This window comes from Schistocerca gregaria, chromosome 4 (genome assembly GCF_023897955.1).
Source record: "Schistocerca gregaria isolate iqSchGreg1 chromosome 4, iqSchGreg1.2, whole genome shotgun sequence".
NCBI lineage: Eukaryota > Metazoa > Arthropoda > Insecta > Orthoptera > Acrididae > Schistocerca > Schistocerca gregaria.
In genome coordinates, this window is record NC_064923.1 from 419,919,465 (window position 1) to 419,942,876 (window position 23,412).

Here is a 23,412-nt window from a genome sequence, read left to right on the forward strand (position 1 = left end):
GGTGGGGTCCGCAGTTCGTGGTCGTGCGGTAGCGTTCTCGCTTTCCGCGCCCGGATTCCCGGGTTCGATTCCCGGCGGGGTCAGGGTTTTTCTCTGCCTCGTGATGACTGGGTGTTGTGTGATGTCCTTAGGTTAGTTAGGTTTAAGTAGTTCTAAGTTCTAGGGGACTGATGACCATAGATGTTAAGTTCCATAGTGCTCAGAGCCATTTGAACCATTTTTGAACCCAATGGTGGCACCAGCTTTCGTCGACAGCAGCAAGGCGCTCAAGTAATGTGTAACCTTCAACACTGAGATACATTGGGTGCCTCAGGCAAACTGCCGTCTGGTTTGTTTCTTGTTCAGCATTCAACACTCAGAGTATCGACTGGCTGCAGGCCTTTCAGTAGCCCAACTTTTGCGGATAATATGTTGAAAGCTACAGAAGCTGATGTCGAGATGCTTTCCTAGGCCACCAATAGTTATACGCTGGTACACCCTATCACATCATCAACTGCCCACTTGCTGTTGTCCATAATGGATGAGGCTGGCCTCCCAGGTCGATTGGAGTCTTTTGTCGAATTGCGACCATCACAGAACTTGGTGCACCTTTCCAAAATGGTGGTTTTCGGTAGACATGTTTCCCCATACACATTGTTCATTCTCCACTGGAAGTCTACTGGTGTTTGTCCTCCGACAGCTAAGAAAGGAATAACACATTCGGTACTCTGTGTGATCAAAAGTATCCGGAAACCCCCAAAAACATACGTTTTTCATATTAGATGTATTGTGCTGCCACCTACTGCCAGGTACTCCATATCATCGACTTCAGTAGTCATTAGAAATAGTGAGAGAGCAGACAGCAGACTGGGGCACTCCACAGAACCCACGGACTTCGAACGTGGTCATGTGACTGAGAGTCACTTGTGTCATACGTCTGTAAGCAAGATTTCCACACTCCTAAACATCCCTAGGTCCACTTTTTCCCATATTATAGTGAAGTGGAAACGTGAAGGGACACGTATAGCACAAAAGTGTACAGGCCGATCTCGTCTGTTGACTGACAGAGACTACCTGCAGTTGAAGAGAATCGTTATGTGCAATAAGCAGACATCTATCCAGACCATCACACAGGAATTCCAAACTGCATCAGGATCCACTGCGAGTACTACGACAGTTAGGACGGAGGTGAGAAAACTTGGATTTCATGGTCGAGCGGCTGTTCATAAGCCACACATCACGCCGCTAAATGCCAAACGACGCCTCGCTTGGTGTAAGGAGCATAAACATTGGACGATTGAACGGTGGAAAAACGTTATGTTGAGTGACGAATCAAGGTACACAATGTGGCGATCCGATGGCAGGGTGTGGGTATGGCGAATGCCTGGTGAACGTCATCTGCCAACGTGTATAGTACCAACAGTAAAATTCGGAGGTGGTGGTGTTACGGTGTGGTCGTGTTTTTCATCAAGGGGGCTTGTACCCCTTGTTGTTTTGCGTGGCACTATCACAACACAGGCCTACATTGATGTTTTAAGTGCCTTCTTGCTTCCCACTGTTGAAGAGCAATTCGAGGATGGCAATTGGATTTTTCAACACGATCGAGCACCTTTTCATAATGCACGGCATGTGGCAGTGTGGTTACACGACAATAACCTTCCTGTAAACGACTTGCCTACACAGAGTCCTCACCTGAATCCTATAGAACACCTTTGGGATGTTTTGGAACACGGACTTCATGCCAAGCATCACCAACCGACATCGATACCTATCCTCAGTGGAGCACTCCGTGAAGAATAGGCTGCCATTTTCCGAAAAACCTTTCAGCGCCTGATTGAACGTATGCCTGCGAGAGTGGAAGCTGTCATCAAGGCTAAGGGTGAGCCAACATCATATTGAATTCCAGCATTACCGGTGGAGGGTGCCACGAACCTGTAAGTCATTCGCAGCCAGATGTCGGGATACTTTTAATCACATAGTGTAATAATGTCACCCTAGTTCACATTTCCGCATTTACCGCAAGCAGATTGCAAAGTCACGAATTCCACACTAATTCCTTGCATACAGATCAGTGTTTATATATCTACTTCTGAGTCCTACAGCATACACGCTGCAACAATGCTCTCAGACGAAAACGTTTTGATCGCCCCTTATAGCTAAGAGGGATCTACATTAACTTTCAGGTTTGACACTTATTCTCCTTGATAGGGCTTGACATTCAGCTCTGTCCCTGACGGCTAGGATTATTCCACGACGACTATTCCTAAATCATGTTACAGGGCTCAAAGTGGTGCCAACATTACTTGTAGTCACTCACGTTGAGTAGTTTAAGGTTCTAAACCAACAAATCGTGCAATTTCATTCACAGTGTGATCATGGACACGTCCATCATTGATAACTCCTTTCTGCCACTTTGTCAAATCTCCACAGTGACCCATCATACGGCATTGATTCTATATTATCGACTGGCATAACATTCCACTTCACTGCCATGGCTTAACTCACAGTCAGCAGTGGAAGGTCTAGTGACCGCATGGTACCAGTTCTGCTTCATCTACAGCCCTTCAGATTGTCCAGTGTGTTCTTTTAAGGGGGTGAGCAATATTTTGTCCGCTGAGCTTACATCCCTCCAAAATAAATGGACCTACACAGAGATGACAAAAGTCATGGGGTATCTTCTAATATCATGTTGGACCTCCTTTTGCCCAGCACAGAGAAGTAACTCAACGTCCTTGAAAGTCCCATGCAGAAACTCTGAGCCATGCAGCCTTTATAGCCGTCCATAGTTGTGACAGTGTCACTATTTCAGGGTTTCATGCATGAACTGATCTCTCGATTATGTCCCACAATTGTTCAGTGCGATATCTGTCGGGTGATCTGGGTGGCCAAAATCATTCGCTCGAATTGAACAAAATTTTCTTCAAACCATTCACAAACAGTTGTGTCCTGCTGACACGATAGTATTGGGACAATATCTGTCGGGTGATCTGGGTGGCCAAAATCATTCGCTCGAATTGAACAAAATTTTCTTCAAACCATTCACAAACAGTTGTGTCCTGCTGACACGATAGTATTGGGACAATCTATGTTCTTCCCCAAAGTGCCATTATCCAGGATGGCGGATGTGACGTCACATGATGATGCAAGTTCTGTTAGACCTGTGACATCACAGACACACGCCCTAGATGGTGGCCGTGACGTCTCATGCTGACGCAAGTGCCGTTAGACCTGTGACATTACAGAATACCCCCAAGATAGCGGCCGTGACGTCAACTGATGACGCAAGTGCCGTTATCCAAGATGGCGGCTTTTGACGGGAAAGTGGCACGCCCCCCTGTCACAGCCCCCTGGTGGGAAGTTCAAATTCCATCAGGACAATTCAGCCTCTACTATCCTAAGAAAATCGCAGGAAGACAGGTCACTTGGGCTACCCCCACTAACCTAAGTCACCCACCCGCCACCTCTTCCTGAGATTCGTGGGAATACTACTACACCGAAATAATTTCAGTACATACCTGCAAACTGCTCCTAAATAATGCATCACACTGATGTGTAGACACGCTCAGTACACGTAAACTGTCCAAATAGCGCAAAGCACAGCCTACAAAACTGCTCGCAAAATAACTCAGCAGACATGCAAACAGCGTACTCAGGCACCACCCGCTGCCCCCCTGTCCACTGGACCACAGAGGAGGCTAGAAGCAACCCCCGCGAAATGATACAGTCGTCAACTGCAAAGCCACACACAGGTTCACGTTCGGGTCCCTCAAGCATTAGGTGGCGGCATCCCCATCATACTTGACACACCTGAGAAATTCCTCTCAAAATACTTGATTACCTAGGCGCCGTTGGTGACGAGATCGGACGGGGCTAAAACCTATTTTCAAACTGCAGGTGCTCCAAGGTGGGCTGCGCGCGCTTATGTTCGACACTGCCAGCGTGAACCCTCCCCCTACCAGTGAAGAGCTAATTGCCGAGTAACGCTGCAGAAAACTGTTCCAGAATAGCACAAGCTGCTTTCTCCCTAGCGTTTTCTAACGGACCATGCATGACATGTCCAGCACGGCCTGCATATCCAGTGTTGCTCACGTCTCGCAGTGGAATGCCCGTCCTGCTGTCAATATAAATCTCAGAAACGTCAAACGTTCACACTGCTAAAAGCCTGTGCATGCTCGCGAAAACACGCATAATCATGAGAGCATTTTCCTTGTTTGGAGATAGATGACAGTCTAAGCACACACGGAGGCGATTCGGAACAATTATGTAAACAGAGTTCGAAGCACTGGCATACAGAAGAGAAAAAAGTCATGAATATTCGGTATCCTACAGCTACAGGTCTGTAGATGTCCTAGCGCCATAGTGGTGGATGAGTGAATACGTTCTCGCCAGAGATGGATGGTGTGCTTCAAATGGTCTTTGAACACTTGCTGTCTCAGAACATTCCGTACGTACCTCGCCTCTATCTTGTTCCAATCAGTTTATAGACACTCCTACATCCCGGCACAAAGGCTGTGTTGTAAATGAATCTAGCATTATGATTGGCTCTTATCGAATTCACCAGCCGAATTACTGATTCCAGTGATGTGGAAGCGCCGTCAGCCTTTTTTCCTTCTGCAGACAAGACTTTCAGCGGTTATTTTACACAGACCACCATATTACATCGACAATTAAACCCTGCAACGTGCCCTACATGTCGTCAAATATCAAATGACTCTTACTCAATTACAATGCTTGCCGCACTGGGGGCAAGAGCTTGAATATTAGAACATGAAACCGACTGGCGGCCCATCAATATATCACTGTGTGCTCTACACGTCAAATACGAAAGGCTCCTACACAATTACAATGCTCTCCCACCGAGGACAGGAACTTGAATATCAGAATGTGAAACCAACCTCTGAACCAGCAATGTATCACCGCGTACATGTTGCTGTAGTAAACATACAATTCGTATCCTACAACATACAAAGTCATCCCTTTTACATCAGAAAGCCCTCAGTGAATCGAAGTCACTCTCAGAACTAATGTGCAAAGACTGTAGATGTACACTCCTGGAAATGGAAAAAAGAACACATTGACACCGGTGTGTCAGACCCACCATACTTGCTCCGGACACTGCGAGAGGGCTGTACAAGCAATGATCACACGCACGGCACAGCGGACACACCAGAAACCGCGGGGTTGGCCGTCGAATGGCGCTAGCTGCGCAGCATTTGTGCACCGCCACCGTCGGTGTCAGCCAGTTTGCCGTGGCATACGGAGCTCCATCGCAGTCTTTAACACTGGTAGCATGCCGCGACAGCATGGACGTGAACCGTATGTGCAGTTGACGGACTTTGAGCGAGGGCGTACAGTGGGCATGCGGGAGACCGGGTGGACGTACCGCCGAATTGCTCAACACGTAGGGCGTAAGGTCTCCACAGTACATCGATGTTGTCGCCAGTGGTCGGCGGAAGGTGCACGTGCCCGTCGACCTGGGACCGGACCGCAGCGACGCACGTATGCACGCCAAGACCGTAGGATCCGACGCAGTGCCGTAGGGGACCGCACTGCCACTTCCCAGCAAATTAGGGACACTGTTGCTCCTGGCGTATCGGCGAGGACCATTCGCAACCGTCTCCATGAAGCTGGGCTACGGTCCCGCACACCGTTAGGCCGTCTTCCGCTCACGCACCAACATCGTGCAGCCCGCCTCCAGTGGTGTCGCGACAGGCGTGAATGGAGGGACGAATGGAGACGTGTCGTCTTCAGCGATCAGAGTCGCTTCTGCCTTGGTGCCAATGATGGTCGTATGCGTGTTTGGCGCCGAGCAGGTGAGCGCCACAATCAGGACTGCATACGACCGAGGCACACAGGGCCAACACCCTGCATCATGGTGTGGGGAGCGATCTCCTACACTGGCCGTACACCTCTGGTGATCGTCGAGGGGACACTGAATAGTGCACGGTACATCCAAACCGTCATCGAACCCATCGTTCTACGATTCCTAGACCGGCAAGGGAACTTGCTGTTCCAACAGCACAATGCACGTCCGCATGTATCCCGTGCCACCCAACGTGCTCTAGAAGGTGTAAGTCAACTACCCTGGCCAGCAGGATCTCCGGATCTGTCCCCCATTGAGCATGTTTGGGACTGGATGAAGCGTCGTCTCACGCGGTCTGCACGTCCAGCACGAACGCTGGTCCAACTGAGGCGCCAGGTGGAAATGGCATGGCAAGCCGTTCCACAGGACTACTTCCAGCATCTCTACGATCGTCTCCATGGGAGAATAGCAGCCTGCATTGTTGCGAAAGGTGGATATACACTATACTAGTGCCGACATTGTGCATGCTCTGTTGCCTGTGGCTATGGGCCTGTGGTTCTGTCAGTGTGATCATGTGATGTATCTGACCCCAGGAATGTGTCAATAAAGTTTCCCCTTCCTGGGACAATGAATTCACGGTGTTCTTATTTCAATTTCCAGGAGTGTAGATGATGCTCGGCACAAGCGTTTCGGAAACTGCACAACTTGTCGGGTGTTCAAAGAGTGCTGTGGTGAGTGTCTTCAACACGTGACTAAACCAACATGAAACCATGCCCAGATGTTACAGGGGATGGGTGGCTACACCTCATTATAGATGTAGGACGTCATAAGCTGGACAGACTGGTAAAACAGGACAAGCGGCGAACTTTGGCAGAACTAACATCAAACTTTAACGCTGGGCAGAGTGCAAGTGTGTCTGAACAGACAGTGCACCCGACACTCCTAACGATGGGCGTCTGCAACCGACGACCCATGGATGTGCCAATGTTAACACCACGACATCGACTACTTCGACTGAAAAGGGGACATGACCGTCAACACTGGACGTTGGTGCAGTGGTAGAGTGTTGCATGTTCTGCTGAAACCCGATACCTTCTTCATCATGCCTATTGGAGGGCATGAATCCGTCATCTTTCAGGGGAACAGCTTGTTGGCACCTTTACTGTGGGACGGAGACAGGATGCGGCGGCTCCATTAGGCTCTGGGGAACATTCACATGGGCATCATTGAGTCAGGGGAGGTCGTGCAAGGCACCATGACGGCCAAGGAGTATCGTACACTGTTCGCAGACCACGTAGACCCCTTCATGATATTTATGTTTTCCGACAGCAATGGCATTTTTCAACAAGAATATGCGCCATGATACGAGGCCAGGTGGACTGTGGACTGAACGCTTGTTTTAATGCATTGCAAAGCGTTCAGTCCACAGTGCTGTCGAATGGGGAAAAAACCGCAAATTGGCGTTCATGATAAGAAGAACAACACATAAAATGCAACAGGAGCGTAATACACTCCTGGAAATGGAAAAAAAGAACACATTGACATCGGTGTGTCAGACCCACCATACTTGCTCCGGACACTGCGAGAGGGCTGTACAAGCAATGATCACACGCACGGCACAGCGGACACACCAGAAACCGCGGTGTTGGCCGTCGAATGGCGCTAGCTGCGCAGCATTTGTGCACCGCCGCCGTCAGTGTCAGCCAGTTTGCCGTGGCATACGGAGCTCCATCGCAGTCTTCAACACTGGTAGCATGCCGCGACAGCGTGGACGTGAACCGTATGTGCAGTTGACGGACTTTGAGCGAGGGCGTATAGTGGGCATGCGGGAGGCCGGGTGGACGTACCGCCGAATTGCTCAACACGTGGGGCGTGACGTCTCCACAGTACATCGATGTTGTCGCCAGTGGTCGGCGGAAGGTGCACGTGCCCGTCGACCTGGGACCGGACCGCAGCGACGCACGGATGCACGCCAATACCGTAGGATCCTACGCAGTGCCGTAGGGGACCGCACCGCCACTTCCCAGCAAATTAGGGACACTGTTGCTCCTGGGGTATCGGCGAGGACCATTCGCAACCGTCTCCATGAAGCTGGGCTACTGTCCCGAACACCGTTAGGCCGTCTTCCGCTCACGCCCCAACATCGTGCAGCCCGCCTCCAGTAGTGTCGCGACAGGCGTGAATGGAGGGACGAATGGAGACGTGTCGTCTTCAGCGATGAGAGTCGCTTCTGCCTTGGTGCCAATGATGGTCGTATGCGTGTTTGGCACCGTGCAGGTGAGCGCCACAATCAGGACTGCATACGACCGAGGCACACAGGGCCAACACCCAGCATCATGGTGTGGGGAGCGATCTCCTACACTGGCCGTACACCTCTGGTGATCGTCGAGGGGACACTGAATAGTGCACGGTACATCCAAACCGTCATCGAACCCATCGTTCAACCATTCCGAGACCGGCAAGGGAACTTGCTGTTCCAACAGGACAATGCACGTCCGCATTTATGACGTGCCACCCAACGTGCTCTAGAAGGTGTAAGTCAACTACCCTGGCCAGCAAGATCTCCGGATCTGTCCCCCATTGAGCATGTTTGGGACTGGATGAAGCGTCGTCTCACGCGGTCTGCACGTCCAGCACGAACGCTGGTCCAACTGAGGCGCCAGGTGGAAATGGCTTGGCAAGCCGTTCCACAGGACTACATCCAGCATCTCTACGATCGTCTCCATGGGAGAATAGCAGCCTGCATTGTTGCGAAAGGTGGATATACACTGTACTAGTGCCGACATTGTGCGTGCTCTGTTGCCTGTGGTTCTGTCAGTGTGATCATGTGATGTATCTGACCCCAGGAATGTGTCAATAAAGTTTCCCCATCCTGGGACAATGAATTCACGGTGTTTTTATTTCAATTTCCAGGAGTGTATGTAAGAAATTGTACACGCAACCTGCCACTGATGATGCCTTGCAGAAAATAAAGGCGAAACGCGTATGGCACTAAAATTGTGTTTTATTCAGTTGCTGCGAGACGGTCCATAAGTAAAAATTATCAATATACCGTAATATTACATGCAACTGAGGAAGACAGGACTACAAAAAGTTGAAGATGACGTTATAAGTTGGTCGCCGGCCCCAAAGAATTGATCATTAGAGGTCGGCACCAGTTTCATGCAGTTGCGAACCTAAGCTATCTAGCAATTGTGACGCTATGGGAACGTAGTGAGGCGTTTTTAATTTTTCTGTGCAGAGAGCATTGAGATTAAACACTGAATGGCTTCGCCTAATAATAGTATATGTACTTATATTTAAATGCATTATTGAATATGAGACACCATCCTAAAATTTTAATAAATGATTTAAATGCCAGATTTCTTCTACCTACTACGTTCTATTACAACAGCCTTAACTACAGTCTAATATGCTTTCAGGAATCCGTGCTACCTCCGTGTCGAAATTTATACCATAGCAGCTGATAGGTATGAGCCCCGCACATAGGTGAGTTGTCAGTACTGAAGAACTCAGTAACACATTCCCCCCTCACATCCTCTGACGCCGTAGCGGCCGCCCTACTTACCCCTCTCCGCCCGAAGTAAAAGGCCAAATCTGCTTAGCTCACGGCCGAATTCACCAACGTCAATTACAATTAACCGCAGTTTGAAACATTCTCTGTAAGTATTATTCTTTGTTACTGAGCAGGAGATATACACTCGTAAGAAGCTCTTAACGTTATCTGACGTTCTTGGGTTCGACTGTAAGTTGCTAGATGCGTATTATTATAAAGTACGGATGAGAACCGCAGGCCGGAAGAATACTTAATTCTGTCGCATGTTGGCCGCGGGCCACAGTTTGACAACCACTGGTATACACCTTCTAAACGTATTAATTCGAAGGAACAAGTCGAAATGTGTTCTGCTGTATGTGATTTTTTAAGTCCTACGTGTAAAAAACAAAAAAATTATATCACCATTTTCACTGTCATTTATCATGGATGTAAATCAGACATCACCACATTATTTTTAATATGGGTAAATGACCCAAATGGTTAAACTGTTCTCCGTAATTGATACCGAGCATCGAGCCACTGGAGGAAATGAAATATTATTTATTAAAATAATAATAATAAACAGATGCAGTCATAAGCCAAAAGTGGACAGCTTGTAGGTGGAAGTGCGGATAACTTGAAGATTGATTATCAGTAGTTTGAGCTACTTAAACAATTGGTAATAAATTCGAGAGATATGAAGCACTGCAGATCAGTGAACGTGACAACAGCAGCCGACATCTTCCTGCATCAAATTAATAGTGGAACTTTTAGAACAACAGTAACTATTTGTAGACACCGATGGGTAATATGTGCGTAATTCTATGGATATATCTCAATTTCTGACTTACATACAGCAGTGTCGGACACACAGAAAAATGAATAGGTAAGTGCACTAGTTATGTCTATCTCTGATATGCATCCCACCCTGTTCAGCACAATACGCTTAAAATTGAGGTGCATAAATCCAAAACGTGACACGAAGATACGTGTTTTTGATTAAAAAAAATTAACCCCTTCAAGCACATTCTCGAGCAGTTTCGCTCCCTCCTATACGACATCTGTGAAGGACATCCCATCCTTTACAAAGACAATAGTGAAGCATCAGTTTATCATCCGTACTTTCTGTTTACATGTTTTAAACGTCTGTCCCAAAAGTCACTTGTACATTGTCTGTAAATGAACACTTCATTTTAATAACAAAAAACACATGATCTAATGCCATAGAAAATTTTGGGTTCCATATAAGATTTCTGCACTGGATTAACCTGTGCTAAATGCCTTAATATTATTAGGTCATTAAACTGGTGAAAAATTATGACTTTTTTTGTATAGGATGGTCGCCTTGGTACACACTCGTCGTGTGTTTCGGTGCGGCTGTGACGTTCACCTCCATCGTCGCATGCGGCGATACTCTCAAAATCTGCATCTGCGAGGACTCCAACTTATCAGGTGAGCGAGAAACAGGTGTTAAATTAAATGTGAATTCGCTAAGGCCATTAAAAGTATCACGGAAACGAGCTCAGGTAACCGCGCCGGAAAACACTGTGTAACACAATCCTTCGACATGGCGCATGCAGGCAACAAAGAAGTCGCGCCGGTGGAACTGTAGGAAACAATACATAATCGAGAAATAGTGTACACATATTATAAATATCTGTATGCGGTGGCTAACTTCAGGAACTGCTTTAGAGATTTTTGTACGGTTAATACTAACAGATAGAGTTCATTTACGAGGAATGTTTATGAATACGGGAAGTAACAAAAATACTATTGCCAGACTTTCATGAAACATTCCTCGCACGCTAGAAGAAAAATATGCTATTGGACGTGGGTCCGAAAACGCTTCCATTCCATATTAGACCTCGGTTTCTGAAACTCTTCAACATATTAATCACGGTAAACATACAGTAAAATATCAGCACAGTGTGAAATACTTTTCTCAGTGAAATGTTCAAAATGCACTCCGTCACCAAGGATACGTGCATCAACAACCGTTGCATTGAATCCCGTTAGCAAGAATACCCATAACCTCGTTATCGCCAATGCATTGGTGTACCCCTGGAGAATTTTGAATCGAAGAGCTTTCAGATGCCCTCACTCATAGAGATACAGTGGGTTTAGGTCCGGAGAGCGTGGAGGGCAAGGAATTGGTCCACCACCTACCCATTTGTCAAAGAATCTGTAATTTAAAAGCGTCCGAACATTACCCCTGAAAGGATGAGAAGATACATCGTGCATGAAGTACATGTTTTGTCACATTCGTAAAGGCACGTGCTCTAATAGCACAGATAGAGTATTCTCTAAGAACAGACTGTAAATTTTCCCGTTGAGCCTGGGTGGAACAACATGAAGTCGTAGCAAGCAGTCACTAACAATGCTAGCACAAATGTTCACAGAAAATTTTTGTTGACGAAGAGAGCGCACAATTTCGGGGGCATTCTCGATAGCCCATATGTGCCGACTGCGAAAATTTACAATCTGATCACACTGAAACGAAGCCTCATCCGTGAACAGAACATACGTGCTAAAGTGGGACTGATACATTTTTGAATCTACAATTTGCAGAAGAGTACCCGTACATGAAACAATTCGCTGCAGTGTACCCGTGCAGTAAAGTCAGCTGCTAATGGTACGTGCACATGTACATGGTAGGGATGCAGCAGGTTCTCATGTAGCACTTTCCAGTCACGTACTCAACATTACTTGTTGCAGCTAATTGCCTTCGCTGACACTAGGATTGTCGTCAACTGCACGAAGAAGTTCCTTCTCAATTCGAGGTGTCCTCGTCTACCTAGACCTCCCCTGGCCGCGAATAGTAGGCTTAAACGTCCCATGCTCCCTATGACGACGATCAGTTAATTCAAAGGTCCTCCTGTCGGGACATTGTCGTTCTGGAAATTTCTTCCTATACAAACATTGCTAAACCGTACAGTAAATGGGCATCTCCGTATTTGAGCATATTTTCATTGCACTTTACCTGAAAACAAATCCATGATGAACACGAAGTTAATATCACATCAACACAAGTAACGAAGGAAGTTATATGTGAACATTACCTTAGTTCCATTGATACAACAAACATTGGCGCTGAACCTAAAAATTACAATTTACAGTACATTCTAACCAAATGTAACTAAGTGCATATTTTGAGTATTTCACGCAATGCTGTACTTTCTATTTGTGTGTGTTCCCCATGATTAATGTGATTATGGAGAGAAGTGGAAAATGAAGTCTAAAATGGACATAAAGAGTTTACCTACCCATGTCTATATTACACATTTTATTCCTCTGTGTGTGAGAAATGTTTGCTGAAAGTTTGGGTGTACTTTTTTTGTTACACCCTGTATAATTTATTTTCGCTATGCTGGACAAATTGTCCGGCTGTAGATACAGAGCGCTATTGCTACACCTTAAGCTGAAGATGGAACAGGTGTGAACCGGGAGGCAAGTACCGTATCATAACGAAAAGTAGCGACACAGCAAGGGAGAAAAAGAAAATAATGATCCTCGCAAAGCAAAATCGCCTTCTACCTCGCCATACATATAGACGTTTCATTTCAGATTCAGTCTGAAGAAAACCACATAATGGGTATCGATGAGTTGATCCCTGATGGTTGCAATCGGCTGGCTGCGACTGCTTCGCACGCCTACCTCAACCAATAACGAAATGCGATTTTGTAAGCGTCTCTATGGCAACGCCTGAGTGTTGTCACACCTCTATACACGGCTGCTTGTTTTCGCCTGCAACAGTTTGCGCTGCTGGCAACAGCGGTGCGATTGTCAGGGATCTCCACGCCGTATCGACTTTTTAGCAAGCACATACAGAGCCAGCTATCGTGAAATTTGTGAACTATTTCTCCGTTTACCGATATTCTTCATGTAACTGAAAACGCTACATGGCTCTGGGTTCTAGAAGCGCCCAGTAACACCGAATCTTCAATTCACGATTTTTGTCCTTGTGTTAGCAGGGTCACGAGCTAATGTCAGAAACCACAAAAAAGCGAAGATACAAAGTATTACCACGTAGCTGAGATCGACCTACAAAAATAGTTTGATCAAATCCCACAGAAATTACACTCTGTCTGGTAAGTATATTGTAGGTAGAATGTACCTACTACAAAGTAAGAACATTACTATCTTTGGAGATTAAGAAACTCATTTATTCATTTTTTTTACTTTCACTAGTTGGAAAGAACGCACTTCGTTACTTCGTTTGGATTTTTTAAATTTCTTTTCTGAACTGGAAAACGATGTGCATTTAATCATCTCGTTTGTAATGCATCTAACTTTTACGTAGTATATTCTTATAAATTATATTATGTAATTTGCTTTCCGGCGCAATAACGAATACGTTTTGTGGTTGTCTGACATTTAAAAACATGCTACGTATAGCGAATCACGATTGTTTTAAATTCACTCCGCAATACTGGAATATTTGATCTTGTTCTTCTTTGATATTTATATGAGAAACTAATCTTAGTGAAAATTTGGGCCTTTTAAAGCTGAATGATTATGTTTCGAAGCTTTTTTTTGCAAGATCTTACAGGGAACACTGAGTGAATGTAGGAATCCTGTTAGATTTAAACATTTTTCCTTCTTTTGGTATAATCTTCTGTATACGCTGATTTGTTTGTTGAATTGCGTCATTTTTTGGTAAAATTTTTCGCTGTTCCTGTCAGATACCTTATGTTTCGCGAGCTATTGCTGTCTTTCTGCTTTTTTCGAAACCCAGTGTAACTAAATATTGTTCCTGTGCAGGCTTCAACACCTGCTCACGTATGCTGACAGCTCTGTTAATCGTGGGGTTCCTCAGCATCCAGGCCTTCATTTTCGTCTGGCGGTACAGATACGGCTGTCCCAGCTCGACAAGTAAGTAAAATCGGCACTTGCCTGCGATGACACAAACATACTAGGCGCTTCAGCTGTAGTACTTGTGAGGCTTACTGGTACCTCCGAGTCAAGCCCCGCCGCACAGGAGAGCGTTACCGACTTCGGCTATGGAGGACGGCAATTAATAAATATATCTAAGAAAGTCTCTTTATTAATTAAAAGAGTCACTCTGGTACAGTATATCAAAATAGCCATCTCAATGGAGACAAATGGAAATCACTCTGTCAAACAATCCGTAAATATGCTATATGAGGTTGTACAAACATCAGTGTAAAGTAAGCACTGTTTATGATTTGGAACCGAATGTGAGGCGCTGCAGAGACACTGTCTCGTTCATACCAACGGAAAATATTTGGGTCTGTTACTCAATCATAGCTAGTATTAGGTCTCAAAGTAATGTAAATCTTATCAGACAATGTCCGAACATTACCTTATTTGATTTTCTGGAATGAAGTCGCAGGTAACCTACTTAGAATCTTCCAATCCATATGTGGCATACAGCAAACCACTGCTTAACAGTATTGGTTAAAAACAGTCTTGGTTGCAATTTTTTTCATTAGTGACACAACACTGCCGATGCCTTCATGGAAAGATGCCGGCCAGAGTGGCCGTGCGGTTCTAGGCGCTACAGTCTGGAACCGCGCGACCGCTACGGTCGCAGGTTCGAATCCTGCCTCGGGCACGGATGGGTGTGCTGTCCTTAGTTAGGTTTAAGTAGTTCTAAGTCTAAGGGACTGATGACCTCAGATGTTAAGTCCCATAGTGCTTAGAGCCATTTGAGCCATAGTGCTTAGAGCCATTTGGAGGGACAGAGCTTGTGAGGGGAGAAGAGGGCAGTTAGAATGGATATGCTTGATATTCGTATGGGTGGATGAGGTTTCTGACAAAGTCTATTTCAGGAAGGAGGTGGCATGCAGTATGTCATCGAGGTGTTGGAAGGCTAGTGGCTACCTTCTGATATGGGTATCCATGCATTTCTGGTAGGCATTCGAGATGGTGCAGAATTAATCTCGGATAACTTTTGGGCACATATTCAAATGCAATACATGAGACGGTGTAGCATGTAGGGGATAGTTGGATAGATAGGTGGACACTTCCAATTGGGTCAGTCCTCTGTGGTAACGTGAGCAGTCCCTGTGGGTTGGGTGTTATCAGTCGGTTATCAGTGGGCATTCTCATTCCAAAATCACTGATAAGATATGGGAGATATCAAAATACACATTCGGTGTCAGGTTACACGCGTGGGTGACTTGCATTCAAGGCCACCTCCCCACTCACCTTTACCTTGGGAACCACCAGGAACTGATAAAAGTCACACAGGGGAACCCCTTCCTCCCTCCCCCTCTATACATCCTCTTCTCTCCTCCCTGGACCAATGAGACTGAAGCACCCTCTCAACATCCTCATCTTTTATAACTGGGACACTTGGGTATTTGGGATTCACTCTGGAGATGGGCAGCATAGAGAGAGCATCAGTCTGTGCTTATTTGTTACGAGGTGTATTCGGAAAGTAAGGTCCAATGGAAACCACTGTGAAAATCCGATGGAACTTTGCACAAATGTGTTAGGCAGTGTCTTTAGAGTGCCTGTCGATTGCTTCACGTCGCTCTTTGCAGTTCAGAGCGCAAAGTGATAACGTAAAAAATGCCTAAAACAACAATATCTCCTGCCAGGTATGTGGATCTGATGAGAGATTTCGCCTGAACCTTTGCAGCCCACATAACATAAATGTTATGCATTTCTTTCTTCTAGACAATTTTCAGCCGCATTCTGCAGGGGCAATGAAGACTCTCCTGCAGCGTTTTCGATGGGAAGTGTTTGATCACCCTACAATACAGCCATTAATTGGCTCCCTCCGTTGTTCATCTCTGCTCATATGAACCGCTGGCTACGAAGACAATGTTCGGCACGAACAACGAGCTGCAGACCAGCGTAGAGAATTGGCGGAAAGCACAGGCGGCTGCTTTCTGAGACGAGGGTACTCGGAAGTTTGTATTACGCCATGACAAATGTCTAAATCGGAGCGGCGACTATTTAGAGAGGTAGTTGGAAGGTGTGGCTAGCTGTTTGGATACAATATTTTTGATTTTCCTGTGGTTTTCATTTCACGACCGATCGGCTCTTACTTTCCGAACAGTCCTCGTAATTGCAAATTACATTAAGCCTTGTCACTCAACCTTTATTTGTTAATAACAATTTAATGTAACGTCATTTGAGTCACCAGCAGGGATTACACCCAGGCAGATATGTAAGTACGTTCATTCTTTCTCAGTTTTATGAATTTTTCGACCATTTTCGTATTTTTTCTGCATTTTCCACACTCTTCGTATTTTTCCAAAATTTTACGTATTTTATCCAATTATGCAAGCTCCATGCCACTGTTCCTGATGTTGCATTGATGTCATGATGCTCTCATCCAATCACAATGCAGCATGAGACTGAATTATTTATCACTCCTATTTAAGCACTTCCTCCCCATCATCATCATACATAACTGGGACACTTGAGTGGCTTGGGTTCACCCTGGTGCTGGGCAACATAGGCAGAGGATAGGCTGTGTCTGTTTGTTACTAACAAATTAGGTTAAGCCATGGCACTCGAAGTCTGTTTGTTGATAACAATGGCATATTACGTCATTCAAGGCACAAATAGAGATCACGCCAAGGCAGATACATAAGTACTTTCATTCTTCCCTAATTTTACATATGTTTCACTCTGTTTCGTATTTCTTTCATACTTTCCACTATCTACTGAATCCATCTCATCAGGCCTCGGAAGGGCCAATGGTACCAACCAACTGCCATGTCATCTTAAGCTCATAGACGTCACTGGATGCGGATATGAAGGGGCATGTGGTCAACACACCGCTCTCTCTGCCGTTGTCAGCTTTCATGACCAGAGCCACTACTTTTCTATGAAATAGCTCCTAGACTGGCCTCACAAAGGCTGAGTGCACCCCACTCGCCAACAGTGCTAGGAAGATCCAGACGGTCGCCCATCCAAGTGTTAGCCAAGGTCGACAGTGGTTAACTTTGGTGATCTGACTGGAACTGGTGTTACCACTGTGACAAGGCCGTTGGCGTATTTTCCACACTTATACGCATTTTTTTAAAAAAAATTCATGTTTTTCCAAAATTTTATCCACTTACATGAGTACCATTCCAGTACCCCAACATCACATCAACATCATGAATGTCATGTAGATTTCAGCTAATCACAATGCAGCATGTGTTGAATTGTTTATCATTGCTAAGCCACTACTTCATTACTAGTGTGTGTGACATCGTAGTGTGTGTGAGTTAGAAACAAACATATTGATGGAAATAATGAACTCTCAGCAAATTCTATAAGGTCTGCAGTTTTACCAATATTCGCCTAAACATACAGTATATACAGGAAATACCACACTGCGATAGATATCTCTCCTAAGTCAGCATTACATTACTAGATTGTGTGACATCTTAGTAAAATTCTGATACTTCCAAAAATGCTGTGTGTGTATATAAGAATTACCGCAGCGCTAAAATGTACACATCTAGATGGCATGGCATTGTTTCTAAATTTGGCTCTTGTAAGTTATTAGATGTTTTGCAAAATTTTAGTCCATCCACGTATCTAGGTGAATCGTGTGCATCATCACCATGGTGGGATTATCCTGGTGGGAAATTGGTATAAGTCTCATATTTTAACTACTTGTAACAAAGTATGGACATCGCTATTAACATAATATCGACTGATTCATAGACTTCCAAAAACAGAGACTGGACAGCTAGCACACTTCAGTATTTTTTTAAAATTATTATTGCTGCGGAAAACTTACTGTGCATCAATAATGAATGAAATCGCGTATATTTATGTATGCTTTAATTGTGGTAAGCCAAGGCATTACTACTAACCAGCCACAACACGATATTTATACAAATAAATACAGCACTATAATTAGCTTGGGCGATGATACCAAACTTCTAAATACAATCCTGCAAGCACACTGGCTGTGGACTTCCAGTAAAATATGCTTCATTGTAAGAGCTACAATATAGTTATCACAGTAGTTACATCCCACATCTATTAGTCCAACGTGGTATGTCTCTCAGACTGATGAACAAATCCTACGTATTTGCACTAACACGTAACAAAAATCCTAAACACGTTATGCTTGTGATAAATAATTATAGATTGACGGATAATCGTAGTTATTTATTTACTACACTATGCTGACATTAGCGCTGCTTGATCGGAACATCACAAGTCTGCAAAGGCTATATTTCTGGCAACCATAGTTGCAAGTGCATAATAAAACATATTTCCCAGTTTGACTCTAAAGGCAGTAACGTGGCAGACGAAATTATTTCAGTTATCTGCCAGAGTAACTTTGAACTCCACCATTAGACCATCTACAAAACAGCTGCCAATATCGCTGTTTTGTGCAATGGCTTTTCAGTATAAAACCATAGGCATGCAATGCATAGTTTTATAAACCATTATGGATCCTGATTGTCCTCTTTTAACGTATAGTGTCAAGGTATGATATTGCACCATGTCCTTACTAAATAATCATTAAAACTACAGGCCTGCACAAAATGAACACATCCAGCTAACAATATAATACTTGTTGTTGTTGTTGTGGTCTTCAGTCCTGAGACTGGTTTGATGCAGCTCTCCATTCTACTCTATCCTGTGCAAGCCTCTTCATCTCCCAGTGCCCACTGCAACTTACATCCTTCTGAATCTGCGTAGTGTAGTCATCTCTTGGTCTCCCTCTACGATTTTTACCCTCCACACTGCCCTCCAATTGGTGATCCCTTGATGCCTCAGAACATGTTCTACCAACCGATCCCTTCTTCTGGTCAAGTTGCGCCACAAACTTCTCTTCTCCCCAATCCTATTCAATACTTCCTCATTAGTTATGTCATCTACCCATATAATCTTCAGCATTCTTCTGTAGCACCACATTTCGAAAGCTTCTATTCTCTTCTTGTCCAAACTATTTATCGTCCGTGTTTCACTTCCATACATGGCTACACTCCATACAAATACTTTCAAAAATGACTTCCTGACACTTAAATCTATATTCGATGTTAACAAATTTCTCTTCTTCAGAAACGCTTTCCTTCCCATTGCCAGTCTACATTTTATATCCTCTCTACTTCGACCATCATCAGTTATTTTGCTCCCCAAATAGCAAAACTCCTTTACTACTTCAAGTGTCTCATTTCCTAAACTAATACCCTCAACATCACCCGACTTAATTCGACTACATTCCATTATCCTCGTTTTGCTTCTGTTGATGTTCATCTTACAGGGTGTTTCAAAAAGGACCGGTATATTTGAAACGGCAATACAAACTAAACGAGCAGCGATAGAAATACACCGTTTGTTGCAATATGCTTGGGACAACAGTACATTTTCAGGTAGACAAACTTTCGAAATTACAGTAGTTACAATTGTCAACAACAGATGGCGCTGCAGTCTGGGAAACTCTATAGTACGATATTTTCCACATATCCACCATGCGTAGCAATAATATGGCGTAGTCTCTGAATGAAATTACCCGAAACCTTTGACAACGTGTCTGGCGGAATGGCTTCACATGCAGATGAGATATACTGCTTCAGCTGTTCAATTGTTTCTGGATTCTGGCGGTACACCTGGTCTTTCAAGTGTCCCCACAGAAAGAAGTCACAGGGGTTCATGTCTGGCGAATAGGGAGGCCAATCCACGCCGCGTCCTGTATGTTTCGGATTGCCCAAAGCAATCACACGATCATCGAAATATTCGTTAATGAAATTAAAGACATCTGCCGTGCGATGTGGCTGGGCACCATCTTGCATAAACCACGAGGTGTTCGCAGTGTCGTCTAAGGCAGTTTGTACCGCCACAAATTCACGAAGAATGTCCAGATAGCGTGATGCAGTAATCATTTTGGATCTGAAAAATGGGCCAATGATTCCTTTGGAAGAAATGGCGGCCCAGACCAGTACTTTTTGAGGATGCAGGGACGATGGGACTGCAACATGGGGCTTTTCGGTTCCCCATATGCGCCAATTCTGTTTATTGACGAAGCCGTCCAGGTAAAAATAAGCTTCGTCAGTAAACCAAATGCTGCCCACATGCATATCGCCGTCATCAATCCTGTGCACTATATCGTTAGCAAATGTCTCTTGTGCAGCAATGGTAGCGGCGCTGAGGGGTTGCCGCGTTTGAATTTTGTATGGATAGAGGTGTAAACTCTGGGGCATGAGACGATACATGGACGTTGGCTTCATTTGGACCGCAGCTGCAACACGGCGAACTGAAACCCGAGGCCGCTGCACTAGCTGCGCGTTGCCCTCTGTGGTTGCCGTACGCGGTCGACCAACCTTTCCAGCACATTCATCCGTCACGTTCCCAGTCCGTTGAAATTTTTCAAACAGATCCTTTATTGTATCGCTTTTCGGTCCTTTGGTTACATTAAATCTCTGTTGAAAACTTCGTCTTGTTGCAACAACACTGTGTTCTAGGCGTTGGAATTCCAACACCAGAAAAATCCTCTGTTCTAAGGAATAAACCATCTTGTCCACAGCACACTTGCACGTTGTGAACAGCACACGCTTACAGCAGAAAGACGACGTACAGAATAGCGCACCCACAGACTGCGTTGTCTTCTATATCTTTCACATCACTTGCAGCGCCATCTGTTGTTGAAAATTGTAACTACTGTAATTTCGAAAGTTTGTCCGCCTGAAAATGTACTGTTGTCCCAAGCATATTGCAACAAACGGTGTATTTCTATCGCTGCTCGTTTAGTTTTTATTGCCGTTTCAAATATACCAGTCATTTTTGAAACACCCTGTATATACTCCTTTCAAGACACTATCCATTCCGTTCAACTGTTCTTCCGAGTCCTTTGCTGTCTCTGACAGAATTACAATGTCATCGGCGAACCTCAAAGTTTTTATTTCTTCTCCATGGATTTTAATACCTACTCCGAACATTTCTTTTGTTTCCTTCACTGCTTGCTCACTATACAGATTGAATAACATCGGGGAGAGGCTACAACCCTGTCTCACTCCCTTCCCAACCACTGCTTCCCTTTCATGTCCCTCGACTCTTATAACTGCCATCTGGTTTCTGTGCAAATTGTAAATAGCCTTTCGCTCCCTGTATTTTACCCCTGCCACCATCAGGATTTGAAAGAGAGTATTCCAGTCAACATTGTCAAAAGCTTTCTCTAAGTCTACAAATGCTAGAAACGTAGGTTTGCCCTTCCTTAATCTAGCTTCTAAGATAAGTCGTAGGGTCAGTATTGCCTCACGTGTTCCAACATTTCTACGGAACCCAAACTGATCTTCCCCGAGGTCGGATTCTACTAGTTTTTCCATTCGTCTGTAAAGAATTCGCGTTAGTATTTTGCAGCTGTGACTTATTAAACTGATAGTTCGGTAATTTTCACATCTGTCAACACCTGCTTTCTTTGGGATTATAATTATTATATTCTTCTTGAAGTCTGGGAGTATTTCGCCTGTCTCATACATCTTGCTCACCAGATGGTAGAGTTTTGTCAGGACTGGCTCTCCGAAGGCCGTCAGTAGTTCCAATGGAATGTTGTGTACTCCGGGGGCCTTGTTTCGCCTTAGGTCTTTCAGTGCTCTGTCAAACTCTTCACGCAGTATCGTATCTCCCATTTCAGCTTCATCTACATCCTCTTCCATTTCCATAATATTGTCCTCAAGTACATCGTCCTTGTATAGACCCTCTATATACTCCTTCCACCTTTCTGCTTTCCCTTCTTTGCTTAGAACTGGGTTTCCATCTGAGCTCTTGATGTTCATACAGGTGGTTCTCTTATCTCCAAAGGTCTCTTTAATTTTCCTGTTGGCAGTATCTATCTTACCCCTAGTGAGATAAGTCTCTACATCCTTACATTTGTCCTTTAGCCATCCCTGCTTAGCCATTTTGCACTTCCTGTCGATCTCATTTTTGAGACGTCTGTATTCCTTTTTGCCTGCTTCATTTACTGCATTTCTATATTTTCTCCTTTCATCAATTAAATTCAATATTTCTTCTGTTACCCAACGATTTCTACTAGCCCTCGTCTTTTTACCTACTTGATCCTCTGCTGCCTTCACTACTTCATCCCTCAAAGCTACCCATTCTTCTTCTACTGTATTTCTTTCCCCCATTCCTGTCAATTGCTCCCTTATGCTCTCCCTGAAACTCTGTACAACCTCTGGTTCTTTTAGTTTATCCATGTCCCATCTCCTTAAATTCCCACCTTTTTGCAGTTTCTTCAGTTTTAATCTACAGGTCATAACCAATAGATTATGATCAGAGTCCACATCTGCCCCTGGAAATGTCTTACAATTTAAAACCTGGTTCCTAAATCTCTGTCTTACCATTATATAATCTATCTGATACCTTTTAGTATCTCCAGACTTCTTCCATGTATACAGCCTTTTTTTATGATTCTTGAACCAAGTGTTACCTATGATTAAGTTGTGCTCTGTGCAAAATTCTACCAGGCGGCTTCCTCTTTCATTTCTTTGCCCCAGTCCATATTCACCTACTACGTTTCCTTCTCTCCCTTTTCCTACTACCGAATTCCAGTCACCCATGACTATTAAATTTTCGTCTCCCTTCACTACCTGAATAATTTCTTTTATTTGATCATACATTTCTTCAGTTTCTTCGTCATCTGCAGAGCTAGCTGGCATATAAACTTGTACTACTGTAGTAGGTGTGGGCTTCGTATCTATCTTGGCCACAATAATGCGTTCACTATGCTGTTTGTAGTAGCTTATCCGCATTCCTATTTTCCTATTCAGTATTAAACCTACTCATGCATTACCTCTACTTGATTTTGTATTTATAACCCTGTATTCACCTGTCCAAAAGCCTTGTTCCTCCTACCACTGAACTTCACTAATTCCCAATATATCTAACTTTAACCTATTCATTTCCCTTTTTAAATTTTCTAACCTAACTGCCCGATTAAGGGATCTGACATTTATCGCAGAAAATATAAAAAGACATTTAGTACAAAAAATTAAACGATTTAAGAACTAAAAGATGTCTACAGTAGGCTAATATAAAAAGATGTTTTTTACACAGTGTTAAACAGTATATTAACAAAAAAACGTCTACACACACTATAATATATATTGGTTTGAAAAGGAAAAACGACAAACAAATTACAGCACTGTACTTAACATAATAACGTATA

At 44.4% G+C, this 23,412-nt stretch overlaps 1 protein-coding gene across 1 annotated transcript in view; it reads left to right on the forward strand.

Annotated features, from left to right (window-relative positions):
- LOC126267041 (uncharacterized) overlaps nucleotides 1–23,412 on the forward strand; it is an 83,220-nt gene that overhangs the window by 51,775 nt on the left and 8,033 nt on the right. Inside the window, exons 3-4 of the mRNA XM_049971851.1 lie at nucleotides 10,653–10,769; nucleotides 14,079–14,189. Coding sequence (XP_049827808.1) covers nucleotides 10,653–10,769; nucleotides 14,079–14,189 — 228 coding nt within the window. The remainder of the gene's footprint in view (nucleotides 1–10,652; nucleotides 10,770–14,078; nucleotides 14,190–23,412) is intronic.